The 24,567-nt window shown below is 34.9% G+C and overlaps 1 protein-coding gene across 2 annotated transcripts in view; it reads left to right on the forward strand.

The window, feature by feature from the left end:
* The first annotated feature begins 1,148 nt into the window (after positions 1–1,148).
* NUP107 (nucleoporin 107) overlaps positions 1,149–24,567 on the forward strand; it is a 42,159-nt gene continuing 18,740 nt past the window's right edge. The window contains exons 1-12 of one of the 2 annotated variants that reach the window (XM_054580074.1): positions 1,149–1,252; positions 2,888–2,979; positions 3,480–3,566; positions 4,222–4,337; positions 6,475–6,619; positions 8,460–8,563; positions 11,077–11,204; positions 11,893–11,941; positions 20,272–20,343; positions 20,740–20,828; positions 22,785–22,863; positions 24,365–24,478. In XM_054580074.1, coding sequence (XP_054436049.1) covers positions 1,245–1,252; positions 2,888–2,979; positions 3,480–3,566; positions 4,222–4,337; positions 6,475–6,619; positions 8,460–8,563; positions 11,077–11,204; positions 11,893–11,941; positions 20,272–20,343; positions 20,740–20,828; positions 22,785–22,863; positions 24,365–24,478 — 1,083 coding nt within the window. In that variant the 5' untranslated portion in view covers positions 1,149–1,244. Of the gene's footprint in view, positions 1,253–2,887; positions 2,980–3,479; positions 3,568–4,194; positions 4,338–6,474; positions 6,620–8,459; positions 8,564–11,076; positions 11,205–11,892; positions 11,942–20,271; positions 20,344–20,739; positions 20,829–22,784; positions 22,864–24,364; positions 24,479–24,567 lie in introns of those variants that run through there. The other variant, XM_054580075.1, reaches the window with a different exon arrangement.

A 24,567-nucleotide genomic window follows, 5' to 3' on the forward strand; every position in this document is an offset into this window, starting at 1 on the left:
GGCACTTCACAGCAAGTGTTCTCTCTTTACCTATGAACTGAACATTGGGCTAATCCTTTACCTAAAACCGCTCTACCTTTTTATAGTGTGCCTTATGGCCAATCACTTCAAGTACATTATATGGATAAAACACACTGGAACCCAATTGCCAGGAAACACATGGTAAGAACCTGAATCACTGGCTTACGCTTTGAATAAACTTGCCATAGCACTGACAAAAATCATTAGGATCACGATTCACTTTCCATAGAGAACAAGTGTGCTTTTGTACAGGAAAATGAGGAGAAGGGAAGAATGAGAGAGCACCAAGGTGGGACTGGTTAAGTAGGTTATTAAAGGAGAAAAATCACCATTTTGATGACGGCTGTGCGCAGCGTCCTTTGACATCTCGTTTTTATTCCTCTCAAGAATCTAGAGATAAAGGCGTTATCTCCATTCTACAGATGGGAAATCTGCGGTCGCAGGGGGTTTGGTCCTACAAAGAGACCAAAGCCACACGTTTTTTTCAAAACGTCATGATGTCTAAGCGGGAAAAAGGTATGAAGAGGCCTTTCGAGGAACGAAGGTTCCCAGGATTAGGGCAGAATGTAAATGCCTAAGACAAAAATTCGACTGATTTCTTCAGGGCCATAACATACTACTTTCTGTGTACGTGACGCTTTGAAGTACAGGGCAATACCATCACTTTTCATGCTTATTAAGGCAGGTGATCGTTTTCTCCTTAATAGGGAAACATACCAAGTAAGGAACAAATAGCCGTTATGGAAAACAATTTCAAAAACAGTAGGCTCCTTCTCACATGGAATACCAGGAAACGACTTCAGATTTTTTTTTCTAAACTACCAGTATACGTAAGTTTCGCAGTAGGAGAGCCTGGGCCTTGACCACGCCCACAAGTGCCAGTCTGGCTAAGTGGCAGCCGCGCATCAAGGCTAAAACTTGTCAGGCCCCGTTCCCGGAGCCCCGCGCTGTCCCACGCAGGCACACCTTCGCGCCTGCGCAGATCGGATCTGCTCCTGCAGGCGGAAGTTGTCGCGGCGCTACTGGCGAAAGTTATTTCTTCCCCGCTCCGCCTCCCACCCCGCCCAGTCTCCCCCGCCCCACCACACCTCTATTCTCTACGGCGACTTAGCGAGAACACTCTTCCGGGTCGAAGGGTTTGCTTCCGGAGAGCGGGAAGGCTGAAACGAGGTAGCTAGACTGAAAACAAATTAACAAGATTTTCGGTGGAGAAGTCTGTGGCCATGGACAGGTCAGTTCTGGTGGTGACCGCTGGGCTCGAACACTTGTCCCTCCTACCTGGCAGAACGAAGCAGGTAGAACCCAACTCCCAGAGGAAGCTAAGGAGGGCGCCGGTGCTGATTTCTAGGACTTTTCCGGGGCTGAAGGAGGCTCTGTAGCTGATGGAAGAAAGACCGCTTCGGTGGAAAAGGGATGCGGAAAGATAGTCCCCTGCGTTCCCAGGGCGGCTTTGATTTATCTATTGATTTTTTGCGTAACATTTTTCGCTACTGGGGTGGGCGAGGTAGGAGATGGCCCGGCTTGTGAGATGCTGAATGACCGGCCGGAGAGCACAAAGCCAGTCGATAACGGAGCTAGGAATCTCATCTCAGGCTTTCTGATTACAAGTTACAACATCAGATAGTTATTGAATTGAGTGTTCTTATGACCCTGACGCTATGCTAGCCGTCTGCGACAAAGATGATAGATTTATTGAAGTTTCTTGGTTTTGGAGAATTCGTTGTATAGTGGAGGAGAGGTACAGGCGGTTTTGTACTGCTCTGTAGGAAAATAAATGAAGCAATTAATTCTCCCTGCCACGGGAGGTATCAGGAAGACCTCTCAATAGAGGTAACTTTCTAGTTGGCCTTTGAATAATACTAGTAGCCAAGATTGAGTGCCTTAAATACTTCATATTATTGACTAACTTAATTTTCGCAACCATCCTGTGGGGCTAGATGCTATGATCGTCCTGTCATAGACAATACTGGAACTAAAAGAGGTTAAGGAACTTGATCAACGTTAGGAAGCTAATAAATAGAAGAACTAAGTTGCCAGCCTGGATCTGTGTGTCTCCAGACTCCAGGAGGCAGTTTGATGAGTTAGTGTTCACCAGGTGGACCGCGGGGGCAAGTTTTCTCTGTAAAACATGCACAAGGGTGTATGAATAGGAGAGTGCATGCTTTGTGTAGGTAAATGGTTGCATGTATATGTTTGTATGGGGGTGATGTTTGTGGCTGAATGTAAGGCTGAACTCACAAGCTGGGATCAGATTGTAGAAACCATGGTTGAAAATATGGACTTGATTCTGTAAGTGAAGGAGAAGCACATTACATTCTTTTCTTAAAATACAGGTCTCTTAATTCACACAATTTATTTTCTAGCCCTTAAGCTGAGAATACAGAGATTATCTGGAGCATTGTGACTACAATAGAGCTGAGTCAGGAGACACCCTTAGAGTACTAGAATTCCTTTTTACTTAGTCTCCCATCTCACTATGGTTTGAAGTATTTTGGAGACTACAGAAAATCCTTTTAAGAGGTAGCTCTTGCAATTTTAGGGAATTCTTCAATACAAGAGGAAAAATTTACCTTCATGAAGCAGTTATCTAGTATAGATTCCAAGTGTTGAAATAATTGCAAAGAGGAAAAATACACTGAGTGTTAGAAAAGCAAAGAAGTCTTTATGCAGGTAAAATTTAAGCAGGGCTTGGAGGGATAAGCAAGATTTGTAGCTGGGGCATTGTCAACAAAAAGCAAAGACGTGACTACTTAAATGATATATACCTTGACTGATTCAGGGTCCTTTGCTCCTAATATGGTTATAAAGTTCTTTGCAAATGCTGTATTCTTGTTTCATTCACATGAGCTTGATTATGCTATTTTAGGAGTGGCTTTGGAGAGATGTCATCCCCTGTGATCCGGGAGGCAGAGGTGACACGGACCGCACGGAAGCAGAGTGCTCAAAAAAGAGTTTTAAGTATCCTTTGCATTTTCAGTATCATTATAAAAATTGCAGCATGTTTGGAATAAGGATTATAGAATTTTCTTTTTTTTTAAAGGTGTTGAACATTAGGTGTAATAAAATGCTGCAGAAATTAATTTTTTTTGACTCCTCAGATATGTTATTTGGTAAATAGGCTGAAATTCAATGAGATTAAGATTTATGTCTTCCTAAAACTTAGGATACTCCATTACTAGTAACTGTCATATTATGGTTAGCTGCTGCTGAAATTAGATATCCTTTTTTAATTTGAAATGTGACTAAGAACTCTTAGTTCAATGTGCAGTAATCTAAGACCAACATCTAAGAACTTAAATGGTAGAAAGACTTATTTTACTCTTTGCATAGAAAAAAATGATAGCCATAAAATACCTTGTTGAAAAACCTATTCATATATTTTGTATAGTGTAAATAAAATTAATTTTAACATAAATGGTGTTTTTTCTATATGGAAAACTTTTCTTAACTTCCTGCAGTTCGGGCATCCCAAGATGAAATTTTTGCTAATACCACACCAAGAAACCAGGTTACCCCTCGAACACCCTGCTTATTTCGACCACCTTGTAAGATTATTTTGCTTTTAAAGCATTTAATAATAATAGTAGTAGTAGTATAGTAGTAGATAACACTAAAAATAGACATAATATATAATATTTTATTGCAATATCAATAAGAACAAATAAAAATGATTGCAGTTGCTATTCGTTGAACTCTATACTTTACGTAAATACTACTATAATTAGGATGTAGGTATTATCTGTTTTACCAAAACTGAAAGTGAGACTTGGAGAAGTTAATACTGATAACATAGCCAAGTAACTGTATAAGTAGTGGAACCAGAATTCAAATAATGATCTGCTTGCTCCAAAGCCCATTCCCTCTACACTAAACTGCCTCCTTAGTATGTTATTTTATAAAATTAGAATATGAACAATCCACTGACTCATTAGTGTCCTTTTTTTACTACTGCTCAGTTATGTTACAATGAGAGCATCTCTGTTTGCAGTAAAATTTTTCTTGATGGGCTCAAAAGTACCAAAATAAGTTAAAATATTCATATTGTGGAAGTGTTAATATGTAAAGTACTTATTTGGTTATAATCAAAGTAATTGAAAACTGAAGATTATTTGTTCTTTATTGTTTGTTTGCTTGTTTGTTCTCCTTTCATGATCAATGCTCATGCACTCTGGATTCTTTTTACTAACTTATTGTTTGTAGTTACTCCACCAAACCGAGGCTTACTCAGGCAGCCAGATGTTTCCTGCATTCTTGGAACAGGAGGGAGGTCTCCCCGGGTTACACAGTCTTCAGGGTTCTTGGGAAATCTGTCTATGGTATGTAGAAAAATAGGGCTGAAATTTTCTCTCTTTTATAAAAGTATGATGCTCTTTAGGAATCACTAGGGTACATTATTTGAATAGCAGAAATATAATATAAACTGTGATGTAGAATGACTTCGACCTAGGTGTTTAAAATACTGCAGTAAAAGAAAGAATTGCATCTCCCTGAGAAGAAGGAAAAAGGAGAGTTTTGTTGGAAAAGTAGAGTATTGATAGGCACATTTAATTCCAAAAACAAGATAAAAACAACTCTTCTATATTTGGCTCTGTACTTATTTAAAAGGCACAGATTTTTACATACATTTTAAATTGTCTAAACTTGTTTTCTGAAGAGTTGTTTTGTATGTTAAACCTCTCTTTGTCTTAGAAGTTTCACTTGATCTTTAAAATATTTATTATAGACGTGTGGATTTATAGAGCGTAACAGTGATCTGGTCATTGAAAATTTTACTCTGCTTATGAAACCGGCTTATTTTGGCAAGATTTATCTTGTACTTAAAAAGATAAGTGAATTAACTGCTCTGGGTTTAAGCAAAAGATGATTTTTATTATTTACTACTTCAGAACTGCAAGATTAATAGTAAAGTTATTACTCTCTTAAAGACAATGGTAGGATAAGTGTATTGGTTATTATAAAGGTTAAGGAATTACTGTTTAGTCAAATGTATTTTCTTGGTTTGCTTTGCCAGTTTTAACAATTGGTCGTAAGAGGTGGTCTTGGATATATAGGTTGCCCTGAAGAAAGTAAAATTGCTACATTAATTTTACCATATTTTCCAATGAGATTTGATCTTTAGACTAATGAGAAGTATCTGGAAGAGACTCAACTGTTAATCAGTCTTTAATAGCTGAAGCTTAGTTCTCCTCAGCCCGTTAGTACTATCTCGTACTATATCATGAATATACAGGGTTCCAGCACCCATCTTTAGCATTTTTCCTTGGGAGACTGATTTAAAGATACAATTTTATGATTCCTCATGCCTGGATTTTAAATAAAAGTGAATTTTTTAAAACTTTATTATGGGTATTTAAAAATATGTACAAAATAGAACAGTAGCATAAGTCTGCATGTGTTCATTCCTGTTTCAACAGTTACCAATATATGCCCCATCTATACACATAGCATTTTCCCTATATTACTTTACAACTCTCAGATTCCATAACCATTTCATCCATAAATATTTCAGTGCATACCTTTGAGATATAGGGACACTTTCTGTAACATAAGATAAGCACAGTACAGGCCTTGTTTGAGTGCACCTTGCAGATACTGCTTTTTTTTTTTTTTTTTTTAACAAATCGAAAGCAAGACCCTCCACCAGCAAAGAAGTTATGACTCACTGAGAGCTCAGATGATGGTTAGCATTTTTAGCAATAAAGTATTTTTTATTAAGTTATGTGCAGTTTTTTTAAAGATATAATGCCATTGCACACTTAATAGACTACAGAATAGTGTAAACATAACTTTTATATATACTGGGAAACCCCAAAATTCATGTGACTCACTTTATAGCTGTATTTGCTTTATTGAAGTAGTCTGGAACCAAACCCACAGTATTTCTGTTAAACTATTAATACATTTAAACCACCCTCATACACACACAGACTATAATAATCCCTTTACTGTTTCACGTATCTGCTTTTTTATTATCTATTTCATTAAGTGTTCACATTTCCTCATTTGTGTCAAATTTTTTAAGTTGGTTGGTTCAAATCACAAATTAAATGAGGTCAACACATTGCATTTGCTTGGTATGTCTTTTAAGGTCCTCCCTCATCCTTTTTAATTTACCATTTATTTGTTGAAGAAACTGGGTCATTAGTCCAGTACAAAGTGAAAAACTGAAGTGCAATTGGAGCAGTAGAACTTCCTTATTTGCCCATTAATATCAGCTTAAATATTACAAAATGTGATCTTTATTGGCTTTTTTTTTAAGTATGGAATAGGGTTAGGTAGCACAAAGAAGAAAATGATCAAAAAAGCCATACCTTTTTGTTTTTAATAGCTCCTGTGGCTATATCTTGAAAATGGAAAATATAAATAAGGTTAAAAAAATTTAATAGTATCAATGTCTTTATTCACTAAATTACAATAACTCCATTCCTTTTCTCTATCTTTCTTTTTTATAAGGTAACTAATCTGGATGACAGTAATTGGACCGCTGCCTTCTCAGCACAGCGTTCAGGGCTCTTCGCAAACACGGAGTCCCACGGTGTAACAGAGGACGTAACTCTCAGCGCTGTCATGTTACGGGAGGACGATCCTGGAGAGGCGGGTAAAATGGCTTTGATCTTTGTATCAGAGTAGGTTGTCGTTTTACTAAGGTTAGGGAAACTATCTCCTCCTGTTCCTGAATGTCATCATTAAATTTTTTGTTGTTAAGCTAATTAGCTATGGTAATGACTAAGCCATCTAGAAGTTTAGAACTTCGCCTTGGTTCTCAGGTGGAGCAGCATCTTTTTTTTTTTTTTAATTTATAAATCATGTTTATTCTATTACGGTTGTCTCAATTTTTCCCCTTTACTCCCCTCCACCCATTCCACCCTCACCCCCTGCTCCCACAGTCAATTCCCACTCTTTTGTCCACGTCCATGGGTCATTCATACATGTTCTTTGTCTTGTCCCTTCCCCTTCTTTCCACCATTGTCCTCTTTCCCCATCCCCTCTGGTCACTTTCAGTCTGGAGCAGCATCTTGCCATTTTATCCTTCAGTGTAAATAGCAACCTTTAGGTTTTTAGCAGACGAGTCTGTAATATTTTTATTCTTTTCATAGTTGTGCTGTTGAAAGAGCTTCTTTTTTTTTTTTTTAGGTTTAATTTTTATCTAATACTGTTGACATGTCTTTCTTTGGCCTGGATGCTGATGCTGTGTTTTCAGATAGTATTGAGATCTTTCTAGTTTTAGGTTGGTTATTGACATTCTCTTTTGGGGAAAAAAGATTTTGCTTTTAGTGTCTCTGTACCTACACATTATTACATAAGTTCTTTATCATTTTATCATCATCATAAGCTAACATTGTAAATAATATATATATTTAAAGATTAGCCCCTTATCAAGTGTATGGTTTATAAATATGTTCCCTTATTTCTTAGGTTGGCTTTTCATTTTGTTGATTATTTCTTTTGCTGTATAGAACTTTTTAGTTTGATATAGTCTCACTTCTTGATTTTTGCTTTTGTTGCTTATGCTTTTGGTGTCATAGCCAAAACATTATTGCTGAGACCAGTATCAAGAAGCTTTTTCCACCCTGGCTGGTGTGGCTCAGTGGATTGAGTGCTGGCCTGAGAATCAAAGATCTGCTGGTCCAATTCACAGTCTAGGGCACATGCTTGGGTTGCAGGCCAGACCCCCAGTAAAGGGGCATGCAATAGACAACCACACATTGATGTTTTTCTCCCTGTCTTTCTCCCTCCCTTCCCCTCTCTAAAAATAAAAAAATCTTAAAAAAAAAAAGAAGTTTTTTCCCTATATTTTTTTTCTAGAAGTTTTAAATTTTCAGATCTTATGTTTAAGTCTTTAATCCATTTTTAATCATTTGTATGAGTGGTATAAAACAGTTTAAAAATTTCACTTTTCTGCATGGGATATCCAGTTTTCCCAATACCATTTACTGAGAAGACTACCCTTTCCCCCATGGAGTATTCTTAGGTCCCTTGTCAAATATTAGTTGATTTTTATATGTGAGAATTTATTTCTGGAATCTCTAGTCTGTTCCATCAGTCTGTGTGTCTATTTTTATGCCAGTACCTACTCTTTTGATTACTATAGCCTTGCAGAATAGTTTGAAATCAGGAAGTGTGATGGCTCCAGCTTTGTTCTTCTTTCTCAGGGTTGCTTTGCTATCCTGAGTTTGAGTTTTAGTTTTAGTTTTACAAAACAGTTCTGTAGGAGGATGGTGATGATGGTAGCACAACAGTGTGAATATGCTTAGTGCCATTGGAACTGTAGATTTAAAAATGGTTATGATGGGAAATTTTGTTATTTTACCACAGTTATAATTTTTTAAAAAATACAGCAGTTAAAAAAAAGACTCCTAGCTATGTTTTTAAGTTTTCAGTTACCTAGACATATACATTTAATGTTTTTTATTCCTTTTCTTTTTAATATGTTCTAGCATCCATGAGTATGTTTTCTGATTTCCTGCAGTCCTTTCTGAAGCACTCTTCAACTACAGTTTTTGACCTGGTAGAAGAATATGAAAACATTTGTAGTGCTCAGGTAAGTGAATTCACTCCATTGTTGGTTAAACATCAGTAGTCATGGTTTCTTTTGAACAGCATCAACCTGTGAGAATTTCTGAATGGTATTTAAGGGAGATGTCCTAGGTACAATGGCAGGGTAGCATGGTTGGGAGGTCAGCCAGAGCAACTCTGCTTTTTACATACTAAGGGTCCATATAAGATTTATTTTGGGGACCAAAGGATTCTGCTGCTTTAAAAAAGGAAAATTTAAATATAGAAGGAACTCTTAAAACTCAGCAATAAGAAAACGAACAATTAAAAATGGACAAAACATGTTAATAGACGCTTCTCCAGAATAACATATACAGATGGCAAATAAGCATATGGAAAGATACTCAACATCAGATATCATTAGGGCATTGCCAGTTGAAACAGTGAGATGCCACTCTACTATTGGAGTGGCAAACATCCAAAATGCCAACACCACCTAGTGCTGTTAAGCATGTAGAGCAGCGGGAACTCTTCACCTATTGCTGGCAGGAATGCAAAATGGTGCAGCCACTTTGGAAGACAGTTTCTCAGTTTCCTACAAGTCTAAGCATACAGATAGCATATAGTCCAACATACATATTCTTTGGTATTTACTCAAATAAGCTAAAGATTTATATTTATAGAAAAACCTGCATATAGATGTCTGTAGCAGCTTTTTTCATAATTGGCTTAACTTGGAAGCAGCCAAGATGTCCTTCCCTCAGCAGGAGAATAGATAAATCAACTGTGGTACATCTAGACAATGAATATTATTCAGTGCCAAAAAGAAATAAGCTATTATGCCATAAAGAGACAAGGATGTGCCCTAAACGCATATTACTAAGGGAAAGAAGCCAATCTGAAAAGGCTGCATACTGTATGAATCCAAACATTCCGGAAAAGAGAAAACTTGGAGAGAATAAAAAGATCCATTGTTGCCAGGGATTAGGAGGGAGCAGTGAAAAGTGGAGCACAGCAGATTTTTAGGTGAAGTTATTTTGTATATTATAATGTTGGATACATGTCGTTATACATTTGTCAAAACTCATAGCATGTACAAAACCAGTGGTGAACCCTTATGTAAACTATGGACTTGGGGTGATAATGATGTGTCAGTGTAGGTTCATTGATTATAACAACTGTACTCCACTGGTGCGGGATATTGATAGCAGGAGGTGAAATTATGCATCTGTGGGGGCAAAGAGCAATGGAATTACGTACTTCCCACTCAGTTCTGCTGTGACCCTAAAACCACTGTAAATAAACCTATTAGAAGGAAAGGGGCTTCAAGAAACTTACATTTAAGAATAATTGAAATAATAGCCAACATTTTTTGAGCATTTAATATTCGATAATCAACCTCTGAACTGTTCCATTATAAAAAGCAATGGCGTTATTAAATAACAAAAGGAATAATAATCACTTTAGTGAATCACTAGAGTTAGGATTCCAGTGGAGAATTTAATAAATGAATGAGAGTACAGTAACACTTTTATTAAACACTAGCCTTAAGACAGACGTAAAATTACTTTGTGGCTTTTTTTCAAAGGGAGGGAAAACATTTTGTAGTGGTGATTCTTAAAGTTCTGAATGAGAATAATCATGTTTTTTTAATTCCGTTTGATAAGGAGGTACTATTCATAACCTTTGAAAAAGGCTTCCTTTAACCCGAGTCCTTAAACCTCCTAATAGGCGATTTTCTGTGTGTTTCTGGGCAGAACATGCATACCTTTCATTAGATTTTCATATGTGCTTCAGTCACAAAAAGGTTAAGAACTGTTTTAAACAAGGAGGGACTTACTTTGAAGTTTTGGCTAGAAATGGCATTGTTTTGGTCCCTAACTTAGGAAAATAGTTTTCTTGATTTGTTTATATGGTATAAATTTTTCAGATATAATTTGAAGATATTTTATTTTTAATTTTCATTTCTACTCTGTACATTCGTGTTACAGTTTTTATCAAATATAGGATAGATTTAGCTTATGTTCAGGATATTCATAAAGGGAGAAAATAATGTACCCAAGGCTGTTATTGTTGAGTCTAGGTTATGTCAAACTTTTACATATATATTCACATAAACACACCTTACTTTAAGGCCATTTCTAGTGGGAATGTTACATTACATTCAGTTTAAAAAGACAGTAGATAGGCAGGACAAATTTATAATATAAATATGTACATGTACAGGGATGGGCAAAAGTAGGTTTATAGTTGTTTGTGTGGAGAAAGACATACAGGTTGTTGGTCACTGGTTAAATTACCAGCCATTATTACCTAAAAGGTAAATCATAAATGTGAAATAATAACAATAAGATGACAAATAATACATATAAATAATGCAGTCATTAATACATGAATAATAATACCAGAATAAACTCTGTGTTTTGCCTACTCACAACTGTAAACCTACCTTTGCCCACTCCTGTATGTGTAATTAGTTTAAGCACAATGTACTTGAAGAATACAAAGTTGTTACTCAGAACTATGGAAAACCTCCTTACGTCTGTGTTTATAATTCAGGTGAATATACTGAGTAAAATAGTGAACCGAGCAACACCCGGACTTCAAAAGTTTTCAAAAACAGCCAGCATGCTCTGGCTTCTTCAACAGGAGATGGTCACATGGAGGCTGCTGGCTTCTTTGTATAGGTAAAGTTGTGTAGAAGTCATAAACAAAATAAACACAAGGTAACAAACAGGCATATTAATTTAAAAGTTAGGGTAGGATGTGTTTGGAAATAGATTCTGCTATTTTTGATGCTTATCATTTATGATGCCTTAGTTGCTGGGAGTGAGTTAGGGAGGAGTGAGTTAGAAGGAGGTCCTAAAGCTGGTAGCTACCAAATATTGGATATTGATAAAGATATAAGGAAAGTGTTACAAATACTGCAACATATAGGAGAGGATAGATTAAGAAAAAAATGGAAAAATAGAATTTATGTATTGTGGAAGTTTAAAAGAAGTTAACTAAATTTTCCTTCTCTCAGATGCTCAGTGATTTTGACTCATTTGTTGTCTCATGCTTACGAGAAAGTCATGAAAGAAAATCATAAAAAAAAATTTTTTGCCACGTGGAAAGATTATATTAAAAAGTTAGGTGTATGCATTAGTAGGTAGCTATTAAAGACTTTATTTTTTTTAAAATAGCAGTTTTGTTCAGATGTCAGTTACAGATTCAGAAGGCATTTACAACTTGTATCTTATTTATAAAGCATGATGGCTAAGTTAATTGAAACTCATATGTTAGATTGTAGGTTTATGCATGCATATAGCTTCAATGGTGATTTTATATATTTATGTGAAATGACCTTTTTAATTTTGTGGGTTTTTTCCATAGAGATAGGATACAGTCTGCCTTAGAAGATGAAAATATGTTTGCGGTTACTGTAAGTTTTTTATTAATTTTTTGTCATAAATACTTAAAAATTAAAATGTTTTTAGTAGTAGAATTTGATTTTTGACTATTGTGAGTTTCTTCATTTTTAAAATTTTACAAGTAAATAAAAAATACAGTAAAAGATAAAATAATCAAAAAGTCTGTTTTATATCTCTTACTGTGCAACCTAACAATTTGGTATTGTATCCTACCAGACTTTTCTATTCATTTTTATACATACATATACACATAGTTTGCTTTTTTGTTGTTTTGTTTTGGGGATTTTTGTTTGTTTGTTTGTTTTTTAAGATAAAGATGAGAATTTCACTGTGAAATGCTTGGTGAAACCTTGGAGAGAACCACTGTGGTGCTCTAGAGCTCTTCCTTCATATAGAGCGCCCACAAAGATGAAGAGTGCAGCTTCACTGTCTCCTATACCAAACATTGAACTTCTAGAAAATTCAGGGGGGTTGTCCCTCAAGAGGTGCAGCAAAAGCCGGAGGACATATTTTTTACGCAATCTGGGTAAAGTGTTAAAGGATTCAGTGACTTGGTTCCTAGCAAGGATGTCAGTCAAGATATTAAACTGTGCAGACTTCTCAGCAGCACTGGAATGTATTCCTTTCTCTCCTAGAAACTGTAGGCAGAGAGAAGATAGAGCCTGAAAGGAGTGTGTCCTCTGGCTCTGTCTCATTTGTAAATGGTCTCCCCATATTTTTCTTTTCTTCCTCCTAGCAGATTCAGGGGAACTCATCAACTTCAAGAGCAAGCACCTTTTATTTTTATTTTTTTCTATCGTATTCTATTCTAGTCTAGTGTAATCTGTTCTATTCAAAATAACTTTCAAGCATCATAACTCCAACCTGCCAAAAGCCGAACCCAATTTTGTTTTTTGCTGGATAGGAACCTGAACATTCCCTAAATTGGCACTTCTCAAACTGTTTTATGCACATCAGTCACCTAGGGATCTTGTTAAAATGCAGATTTTTTTAAAAGTAATTTCTTTAATAATACAATTTAATTCTTAGAGCAATTTAAAACTATGAAAAACATGATGGATAGTTCAGAAGTCATTTAATTTATAGTTGTTTTTTTTTTAAATCACAATGTTCCATGGTCTTTCAAAGACTGGAATTGTGGCATTTGCAGGGTTTTGTTAATTATAAAGGTGACTCAGCAATCTCAGCTAAACTGGTAGAGTCAGGAGGGTAATTAAGTTTTATAAAAACAGATATGGTGACTTCAGAGGTTGATATCTATATTTTCACATTACTACCATATAAGCATTTGTTCTAACATATGTCTTAGCTGTAGAATTCACCAGTTAAGTGCTAACTCCAGTATTACACAGCTTGACCTGTCCTTTTGTGTTTATTAGCATATTGGAGGGCTTCACAGTATACATGAGTCACCTGAGGATACTGTTAAAATGTAGATTATGATTCACTAGTTCTGGGGCGGGGCCTAAATTCTGCATTTTTAACAAGCAGCAAGGTGATGCTGATGCCGTTGGTCTGTATGTTACACTTTGAGTACCAAGGGTGTAGGCTCTGGTCTCTGCCCCATCTCCAAAATGTAATCCATCATCAAGTCTTGTTGGCCCTCTCCTATCTCTTCAGTCCCAACTCTGACCACTCATCTCTGCTCCTGTTGCCCCCACTTCAGCTGAAGCCATCATCATCATTTTTTGCAGGGATTATGGCTGTAGCTTTCATCTATTCTCCCTGGCTCTATACACACACAGTTGTTTTTTTTCTTTTAACATAACAGTGAGAGTTTTTTATTCATCAGTATTTCTTAGTTTTTTTAATGTCAATTTATTTAACTTTACCTTATTTTTTCATAGTATACCAGAGCATAAATATACCATAATTTTTTCAGACATTGAGCTAGATATATTTAGGTTGTTTCCAGTATTTTTGCTATAGCAATCAATAATGCAAGGAACTTTCTTTTCCTTTTTTCTTTTTTTTAAAGATTTTATTTATTATTTTTAGACAGAGAGGAAGGGAGGGAGAGAAACATCAATGTGTGGTTGCCTATCATGCGGCCCCTGACTGGAGACCTGGCACACAACCCAGGCATGTGCCCTGAATAGGACTCAAACCAGCGACCCTTTGGTTCGCAGGCCGGCACTCAGTCCACTGAGCACACCAGCCAGGATAGGAACATTCTTCATACTTACCTACGTATTTGAGTATTTCCTGTATTTCTAGAAGTGAAATTGTTGGGTCAAAGTTTGGTAGACATTGTTATATAACCTTCATAATGGAATGTACCAGCTTACATATACTCTCACGATGTATGAAAATGTTTACTCTGATATTAATCATTTGAATTAGGGAAAGTACCTCATTGTTTTAATATGCTCATCATTGACAATTAGTGAGGTGGAATAGTCATCATTCTTAAGCATTTATATTATATAAATTCTATATTCATTTCCTTTGCTTGTTTTCCTATTCTTTCCTCACATATGTTAGAGATAATCTTCTCTTTTCTGTTACTTATCTTTCAACTTTGTTTAAGGGGCCTTTATAAAGCTGACATTTCCATATATAACTGATCACATCTGTCATGTTTTCCTTGGTCATTTGCGATCTTCTATTTTGTGAGGGAAGACCTTTCCTATTTAAAAAATATTCTGCAGTGTTTTCTTCTAAATGTAAAACTTATTTTCTTTTTTATTTATTTTTAAAAAAATTTTATTGCTATTCTATTACAGTCATTCCAGTTTTTCCCCGCTTTGCCCTTCTCTGTCCAGCCTACGTCGTCCCCCCCCCCGCCCCCGCTCCCACAGTCAGTCCCCACACCATTGTCTGTGGGTCATTCATACGCATTCTTTGACTAGTCCCTTCCTCTTCTTTCCATCATTACGCCCCTCCCCCGACTCCCCTGGTCACTGTCAGTCTGTTCCATGTTTCCCTGCCTCAGGTTCTATTTTGTTCATTAGTTTATTTTTGTTCATTAGGTTCCTCTTATAGGTCAGATCATATGATATTTGTCTTTCACCGACTGGCTCATTTCACTTAACATAATGCTCTCCAGTTCCATCCATGCTGTCGCAGAGGGTAGGAGATCCTTCTTTCTTTCTGCTGTGTAGTATTCTGTTGTGTGAATGAACCACAGTTTTTTGATCCACTTATTTACTGATGGGTACTTAACACTGCTATGAACGTAGGGGTGCATAAGTTCTTTTGAATTGGTGTTTTGGGATTCTTAGGGTATATTCCCAGCAGTGGAATTGCTGTGTTAAAAGGCAGTTCTATTTTTAGTTTTTTGAGGAAATTCCAAACTGTTTTCCACAGTGGTTACATCAATCTGCATTCCTACCAGCAGTGCATTAGGGTTCCTTTTTCTCCACATCCTTGCCAGCACTTGTTTGTTGATTTATTAATGATAGCCAATTCTGACAGGTGTGAGGTGACATCTCATTGTGGTTTTAATTTGCATCCTCTGATGGCTAGTAATATTGAGCATTTTTTCATGTGTCTATGGGTCATCTGTATGTCCTCCTTGGAGAGGTGTCTATTCAGATCCTTTGTCCATTTTTTAATTGGATTGTTTCTCTTCCTGGTGTTGAGTCATATGAGTTCTTTCTATATTTGGGACATGAAACCCTTGTGCGATGTATCATAGGCAAATATGTTCTCCCATATGGTCAGTTCCCTTTTCATTTTGAGGATGGTTTCTTTAGCCATCCAGGAGCTTTTTAATTTGATGTTGTCCCATTTGTTTATTTTTCCTTTATTTCCCTTGCCCTAGGACATGTATCAGCAAAAATCATTGCTACGTGGGATATCTGAAATTTTGCTGCCTATGTTTTCCTGTAGGATGCTTAAGTCTTTTATCCATTTTCAGTTTATTCTGGTGTATAGTGTATGTTGCTGGTCTAGTTTCTTTTTTTGGCTTGTACCAGTGCAACTCTCCCAACGCCACTTATTGAAGAGGCTGTTTTCACTCCATTGTATGCTCATGTCCCCTTTGTTCAATATTAATTAACCATAGAGACATAGGTTTATTTCTGGGCTCTCTATTCTGTTTCATTGATCTATGTGTCTGTTCTTATGCCAGTACCAGACTTTTGATTACAGTGGCCTTGTAGTATAGTTTGATATCAGGTATTGTGATCCCTCATATGTTCTCAAGATTGCTGAGGCTATTTGGGGTCTTTTTTGGTTCCATATAAATTTTTTCTGAATATTGACTTTTTATCCCACTATTTTGCCAAATTCACTTGTTAGGTCGAGTAGTTTTTTAGTGGAGACTATAGAGTTTTCTATGTACACTATCATGTCGTCTGCAAACAATGACAGTTTTACTTCCTCCTTTCCAATTTGGATGCCTTATATTTATTTCTTTTCTTTCTTTCTTTTTTTTTCCTTTTTTTTTGTAGTCTGATTACTGTGGCTAGAACTTCCAGTACTATGTTGAATAAGAATAGTGAAAGCAGACACCCTTGTCTTGTTCCTGATCTTTAGGGGAAAGCTTTTAGGTTTTACCCATTAAGTGTGAGGTTGGCTATAGGTTTCTCATATATGGCCTTTATTATTATGTTGAGATAAGATCCCTCTATTCCCACTTCGTTGAGTGTTTTTATCATAAAGGATTTTATCAAATGCTTTTTCAGCATCCATTGATATGATTGTGTGATTTCTGTCCTTCATTTTGTTTATGTAGTGTATTACATTTATTTATTTGCAAATATTGTACCATACTTGCATCCCTGGAATGAATCCCACTTGATCATGGTGTATGATCTTTTTAATGTATTGTTGGATCCAGATTGCCAATATTTTGTTGAGGATTTTAGCATCTGTGCTCATCAGTGATATTGACCTGTATTTTTCTTTCTTTGTTGTGTCTTTATCTGGTTTTGAAATTAGCATAATACTGGCCTCATAAAAAAAGTTTGGGAGTCTTCCTTCTTCTTGATTTGGAATAGTTTGAGAAGGATAGGAGGTATTTCTTTAAATGTTTTATAAAATTTGCCTGTGAAGCCATTGGGTCCAGGGCTTTTATGTGCCAGGAGTTTTTGATTGCTACTTCAGTTTCACTGGTTGTTATTGGTCTATTGAGGCTTTCTGCTTCATCTTGATTCAGTTTAAGAAGATTGTATGTTTCTAGAAATTTGTCCATTTTGCCCAGGTTGTCCAATTTCTTGCCATATGGTTGTTAATAGTAATTTCTTATAATCCTTTGTATTTCTGTGGTATCGGTTGTAACTTCTCCTCTTTCATTTCTGATGTTATTTCTTTGGGTCCTCTCTCTCTTTTCCTTGATGAGTCTGGTTAAAAGTTTGTCAGTTGTGTTTATCTTTTCAAAGAACCATCTCCTAGATTCATTGATATTTTGAATTGTGGTTTTTTTTTTTTTTTTGGTCTCTATGTCATTTAATTCTGCTCTAATCTTGCTTATTTCCTTCCTTCTATTTGATCAGGGCTTTGTTTGTTGTCATTCCTGTAGTTCTAATAGATATAGAGTTAGGTTAAATCTTATTTTTTATATAATAAGCTCTTGAATTCATCTGGAGTAAGTTTGTCTATGAAGGAAGTAAGAGATTTAACTTATTTCATATGGAAAGCCATTTATCCCAACACCACTTATCAAATAAATACATGGTATTTATATATGGATCTTTTGTGTTGTATTGGTTGATTCATATGAAAGTCAGTACTACTCGATTGAGTCACTCTGGCATTAGTCACCGTCCTCCTTTTAAAAAATGTTTTTTGGCTATTTTTGCACACTTATTTTACAGATGAACTTTACAATTTCCATTTTTAAAAAGTTAATTGAGATATTTATGGCAGTAATATTGAATTTGTACATTAATTTGAGGAGAAATGACATTTTATGTTGAATTTTCCTGTTTATGATCATAGCATATCTCCCCATTTACTTAGATCTTTTATAGTTTAATATAGATTTGTACTTTTCATGAAAGTCCACATAAATCCTACTGTGAATGGTTTCTCTTTCCTATTTTATAATTGGTTATTATTGTCAAATAAGTTAATGATTTATGTGTGAAGCTCACATTTGGCCATCTTTTGGAACTTTTATTAGCTTTAGTAAGTTTTTCATTGATTTTATTGGGTTTTCTGTATTGACAGTAACTTACAGTTTTTCCTTAATCTTTCTTAATCTCTTATTTCTTTTACTTCCATATTCCATTGGGTAGCAGCACCCATACAATTATGTCAGTTAATAGGCCTTTCCTTTCATGTTCCTGACTTTTGTTAAGAATGATTTTGTTTTACTGAAGATTAAGTATTTTTTTTTCCCTAACTAAGTAAGAAGTGGGATGGATATTAAGGGCAGTCACGTTTAGTTTTGAAATTTTTTTGGCTTCTATAGATATATCCTTTATTACTGTAGTAGCTTGCATTAGCAATTTTCCTAATGTTGAATAATCCTCAAATGGAATAAACTCTTGAGTCATGATATATTCCTAAATCACTAAATTTTCTTAACTAATATTTTATTTAGATCTTTTTCAAACATATTTTCTTCATTTGTGTGACTTACCTTCTTCCAGTTTTGATGTCTGGCTCTCCAGAACAAGTTCATAAATCTTCCATGATTTTTTTTGTGCTTTGTGTAAAGAACATAGGAATTACCTGTTCTTCAAAGGCTTGGTAAAAACATCCCTTTAAAACCATAGAAACCAGATGCTCTTTTGGATTTTAATTACTTTTTATTTTATTTATTTGAAAGAAAGGAAGGGAAGGAGAAAGAGAGGGAGAGAAACATCAGTGTGTGGTTGCCTCACATGCCCCTTACTGTGGGCTTGTCCCACAACCCAGGGACATGCCCTAGACTGGGAATCGAACCAGCGACCCTTTGGTTGGCTGCCTGGCATTCAATCCACTGAGCCACACCAGCCAGGACTACTTTTTATTTCCTAATTACTAAAATAATTCATGTTTGAAGCAGCTATAGTGAAAAAAGGAAAAAATAAATATACATTTTTATGATAAATTATTTTAGCCACACATGTCTGTTAATCTGCTTTTTCACCTAAAATATTTATTGCGATCTTTTCAGTCTTTTATTTAACAAGAATTTTATTTTTTGGCTTTCCAGCAACACTTTTATTATTTTTTATTTTTTAAGATTTTTTTAAAAATTAATTTTATTTTAATTTTCTAAATTAAAATTATTGGGGTGACATTGGTTAATAAGAATTCTATAGGTTTCAGGTGTATATTTCTATGATACATCATCTGTATATTGCATTGTGTGTCCACCATTCAAAACCTGTCTTCCCTGTCACCATATATTTGACTCCCTTTATCTTTTGTCACTCCCATCCCCCTTCCCTGGAAACCACTACATTGTTGCCTGTGTCCATGAGTTTTTGTTTATTTTTCTTGTTTGTTCTTTTATTGCTTTCTCAATCTGTTAATACGTTTATTCTGCAAATACTTACATCATTCCAACCAAGTGATATGCATATCTAGGAAGATTATCTTACATTCAGCTATTTATTGAACTCATTGGTTTTAAGAGTTCTCTATTGATTGTCTGGGTTTTCTGGTAGACAATCCTATTTTGTAAAAATAGTGACAACTTTGACTCTTTCTGCATACTTACTACTACTTAGTTTTTTGGGTTTTGTTTTTTGGTTTTCTGGTTTTAAGGTTAAGTGAAATATTTGCTATAATATTTGCTTTAGCTAGATAGTGTATATATCATATTAACAAAATATCCTCATATTTATAATTTATGAAGATATTTACAAATGGCATTTTGGCATCTATCCAGATGTTCCTTCGGCTTTTCTTTTTGACTCTGTAAGATGGATTAATTATTAGGCTCCATTACCATATTATCCTTTTAATACACTGCTTAATATTACTTGCTAATATTTTGTCACGTGGCCCTTAAAGTTAGTCTTAAGAGTAATAAGGGCCTTGGATTATTAAGTTTTATGAACTTCTGCTGTCTAGACTAAATAGATTTTAAAGTTTTTAATATTCATTTTTCTCATATGTCACATGACTGCATTCATCCCTTTAGTATGATTTTTTTGTTTGTTTCATTTTTGTTTTGTTTCATTTTTCCCCTACAACAATATATCTAGGGAAAATAGATATTTTAAACTCCAAATGTAGCTGTGGATTTAAAATATAAAGTAACAGCAGCCACACATTGATACAGTAGTTTGAAATTTATTTATAAAAATTTCCTTAGATGGAATATACCAATTTGCTCTATGGTAAAATGTTTATGGGTGATTAAATATACTTATTTCAGATTTGCTTTTACTATTCTGTTGAAACAATATTCTTAGAGCATCTTTTTTCCTTCCTCCTGTTTTTATCTTTTTACTAGGCTCTTAATGCTAGTGAAAAAGCAGTTGTGGAGGTGTTATTTCAGAGAGATTCACTTGTCCGACAAAGTCAGGTATGGCTAGAATTTTTTAATATTTTTTTTATGAAACATGGAAAGAAAAGGTAAGTGACATAAAAGAACTTAAGTTGTTTTAATTTAAAACTTTTTTCTTAATTTTTTATTTTTATTTGTAATTAAAAGGAATTAAGAACCTTATTTTTGGTTTTCAAATAATAGCCCTAGTATTTCCAGGACTGGCCTGTTGAAAACTGTATTATTCCTACAGAAAATATCATTCTTTTGCCATAATCTTTATATATCTTTAAAAAGTAAAAATAGTGATTGGAAAAATTGTGACTTGGTATTTTTACACTAGAAACTTTTTGAAATTAAACAGGAATACTAAAAATAAAATACTAACAGATTTTATAGTTAATACACTTTTTTTTTTTTTTTTAACTTTCCTAGCTGGTGGTAGATTGGTTAGAGAGCATTGCCAAAGATGAGATTGGAGACTTTTCTGATAATATTGAGTTTTATGCAAAATCAGTATATTGGTAAGTCATTAAACTTTTATTCCAAAAACTTAAAGTTGGTTTTGTTTATTCACCTTTCAGCAAATACTTACTCACTTCTTTCTTCTTACTCGGTCTGACAGCAAAAACTCTGCCTTTATGGAATTTATAATTGTTTAGGGAAGGAAAAACAGATATGTATCCTGTTAGATATTAAGAACTTTGGGGGAAAAAACAGTCAGAATTGCTTGATAGAGGATGATAATGAGTACAATTTTAAGTAGAAGAAGAGGTGGTCGGGGATGGCCTGTCTAGGGAAGTAACAGGTAGTTAAGAATAAGAGGCTTGTAAGGAGTAATGGAGTCAAGCTATGCAGAAATATAAGGGACAAGTGTTTTGGTTAAGAACAGAAACAGCAAAGACCCTGAGAAGGTAAAGTATTTGTTCACAAGGAGGCCATTGTGAACACAGCAAAGAAAAGAATGGTAGGAAATAAGGTTGAAGAGAGCCAGCTCACATAGGGCTTTTACAGTCCGGCAAAGTTAAGGGTTTGCAACTTTATTCTACATGTGATAGGAAACTTTGAGAATAAAAGGATGTGACATGGTTTGATTCATGTTTTCAAATAATTACCTGATAGATTTTCTTAATAATCATAATTTGATCAAGAAGACACTTGTGCCATGTTTCCAGCTACTTTTGATTTTTTTTTTTTTTTTTTAATTTTCTTTTTCCCATGCCCTTCAGTACTTTTAAATTATTGCACATCTCTGAAACCATAAAGTACGCCTAGGTTAAAGGGACAAATTTATTTCAAGACTTGAAAAAAAATTTCAGATTGCCTTTCAATTAAGTAATATTATGTGTACAAAGTCTGCAAGTCAGTTATATTTTTTCTCTGCTTAACTAGGAAATTAGTGTTACTGAATGCTTATTAAAAATTAAATCTTCAAAACAAAAAAATTAAATCTTCAGCCCTGACTGGAGTGGTTCGGTGGGCTGGGCATCATCCTGCAGACTGAAAGGTCGCTGGTTTGTTCCATTCAGGGCATGCGCCTGGGTTGTGGGTCAGGCCCCAACTGGGGACATGGGAGAGGCAGCTTATCAACGTTTTTCTTGCACATTGATGTTTCTCTCCCTTTCTCCCTCCCCCACTCTCTAAAAATAAGTAAGTAAAATCTTTAAAAAATTAAATCTTCAGTAGTAATGGTTTTTCTGAGCAAAAAAATGAATTTTCATTTTCAGGAAAAAAATTTAATTAAAATGCCCTGTTAAGATTTTTTGCAAGCTTTTTCATGAATATAATATAGAGAACCCCAAAACAGACCCACACTCTTGGCCATTTCGTTTTCAACAAAGCATTCAAAGTAACCTAATAAGGAAAGGAATGTCTTGTCAATAAACTGCAGAAAAAACTGGAAATCTGTATGAAAAAAAAGATTCATCTTAACACCTCTTCTGCATCACATCCAACAATTTTTCAAGATGGATCCTAGTCCTAAATGTAAAAGCTAAAAGCATAAAACTTTCAGAGGAAAATATAGGAGGGCATCTTTATGACTAGGGGATAGGCAAGTGTTTCTTAGGTCACAGAAAGTGTAATTGGGACAAAAATTGACGTGACTTTGTCAACATTAAAAACTTCTCATTAAAAGACATCACTGAGAAAATGAATTGGTGGTGAGCTGCAGGCTGGAAGAAACATAGAACCCATGGTTCGTAAAGAACTTCAATTCAGTAATAAAAAGATAACCCAATAAAAAGTACAAAGATTCAAATAGATAACTTCATAAAAGCATACAACTGAATGGCCAATAAGGACATGAAAATGTGTTCAACATCATTAGTCATCTGTGCTAAAATGTAAAGTGCTTTTTTAGACTTAGCATTTTTGCATGTTTTTTCTGAGTTTATACTTTTTACTTTGACATAATTATTTTTTAAAAATGGACCTATTAAAATTGCTCCTTTAAAAATATATTGTACTTTTTCTTTCAGGGAAAATACTCTGCATACCTTGAAACAGCGGCAGCTCTCTTCTTATATAGGAAGTGTGCGTACTCTTGTCACTGAATTGGTAAGTATTCTCTTGAAGTGAAAGTTACCTTCAAAAGAGAAGAAAAATAAGGAAAGCTGTCTTTAAAGTTACATGATTTTTTTTAATGGCTTGTTTCTGTTTCCTGAAGATTTGCTTATACTATTTAAAACTACTAAGTTGTATTTTAATTTGATGCAGTGTATTTGAAAATAATCTGTGACATATGAATTATAAATTTCAAAAGAAGTTATGGAAAGTGTTCCTGATTAGCCAGCATTAAAAATAATTTTGGTCTTATAGCAAGGTTTGACTCTTTAACTATTAAATGGTGACCTATTGAAAGCTCTTTTATGTAGAGAAAGCAGGGGAAAAAACAAAGTTTTGTGAATTAGCTTGATGTTGGAAAGGACATTCATTCTAGGATATGAGTAACAATGAACTTGTAAAGAACAGTAGTCTAATTGTATAAATAAAGGCACAGAGCTTTGTGACAGGTGGCAGCATGTGAATTAAATGTTTATGGTGAACAGTGGGGGAAATAAATAACAACTGAAAAAAAATGCTAAAATTCCATTTGGTAACAAAGGTGGTTTTGGTGAAAATTGTTTGGAAACTACTGGAAAAGCTTGAAATAAATTGTAACTAAACTACGCAGTAGTAGGCAACTGAAAGTCATTTCCTCTCATCATCTGGAAAGTGGTGGTTTCTTTCTTTAGAAAGAGATCATGTTCCAAAATTGCCAAACCTGTTGTGCATTCCATTTTATGGATTGATATTCATATTGCCATACATAACAACATTGGAATAAGAATTACTTCCTTTCTTAAATGACATTAAAATAGCTTTTCATTTGAAATTCAACATGCAGATCATGTGTGCTCTTTGTTGAAGAATAAGAACAGTATATTATCCCAAATGTTTAAAAGCATATTTCTTTCTGTCTGTGGAAGGTAATATGTAGGAATAACTGGGTTTTGTTTGTGTGTTTTGGAGATGGGGTATTTATTAAAAATTTATTTTTAAAAGAATTTTATTGGGAGTTGGTACGTTTTATCTAGCATCAACCCCATAATGGGCTCTCTTCTTATAGTTCTCAGAAACTACCAACTAGCCCTTTCTAGTCACAGAATAGATTGAGATTCCATTAGTTTCTCCTTTGTACTCATTTTTCATCTAGGCCTAATTCTGTTCAGTATTAACTTGGCTATGTAGTTGCTATTACATCAGGGTAAAGATCATGTCATCTTGAACTATGAGTAGCATTTCTAGAGTTACCTGGCTAGGCTGGGCTGGGCTAGTGGTGTGTCTACCTTTCCTGACCTAGGCATGCACCTCTGTGGGCTAAAGGAGCCTGTTTTGAATGGGCAGCAGGATTGTGTGGCTATTTGGAATGTGTGTGACACTTTCCTTCCCGTTGTTAATTAACTAAATTGTAAATAAATTTATTTCTGTAATATACTCAGGAGAAATTTATCATCTTTTGCTGATATTTAAATGTATATGGGTACAAAGGACTTATAGTTGATCATTTTTTTTATAGGACCCTGATGCTCCCATAAGGCAGAAAATGCCACTTGATGATCTGGATAGAGAAGATGAAGTTAGATTACTCAAATATCTTTTCACTCTGATCCGTGCTGGAATGACAGAAGAGGTAAACACCTACACTCTGCGTGTCCAATTTTTAAAAATCGTAGACTCTTTAAGTTGAAAGAGATCTTTGTGACCCACCTAGTACGCCTT

Source organism: Pteronotus mesoamericanus, unplaced genomic scaffold (assembly GCF_021234165.1).
Source record: "Pteronotus mesoamericanus isolate MK-2021 breed Mesoamerican mustached bat unplaced genomic scaffold, CSHL_Meso_final contig_56, whole genome shotgun sequence".
Lineage (NCBI taxonomy): Eukaryota > Metazoa > Chordata > Mammalia > Chiroptera > Mormoopidae > Pteronotus > Pteronotus mesoamericanus.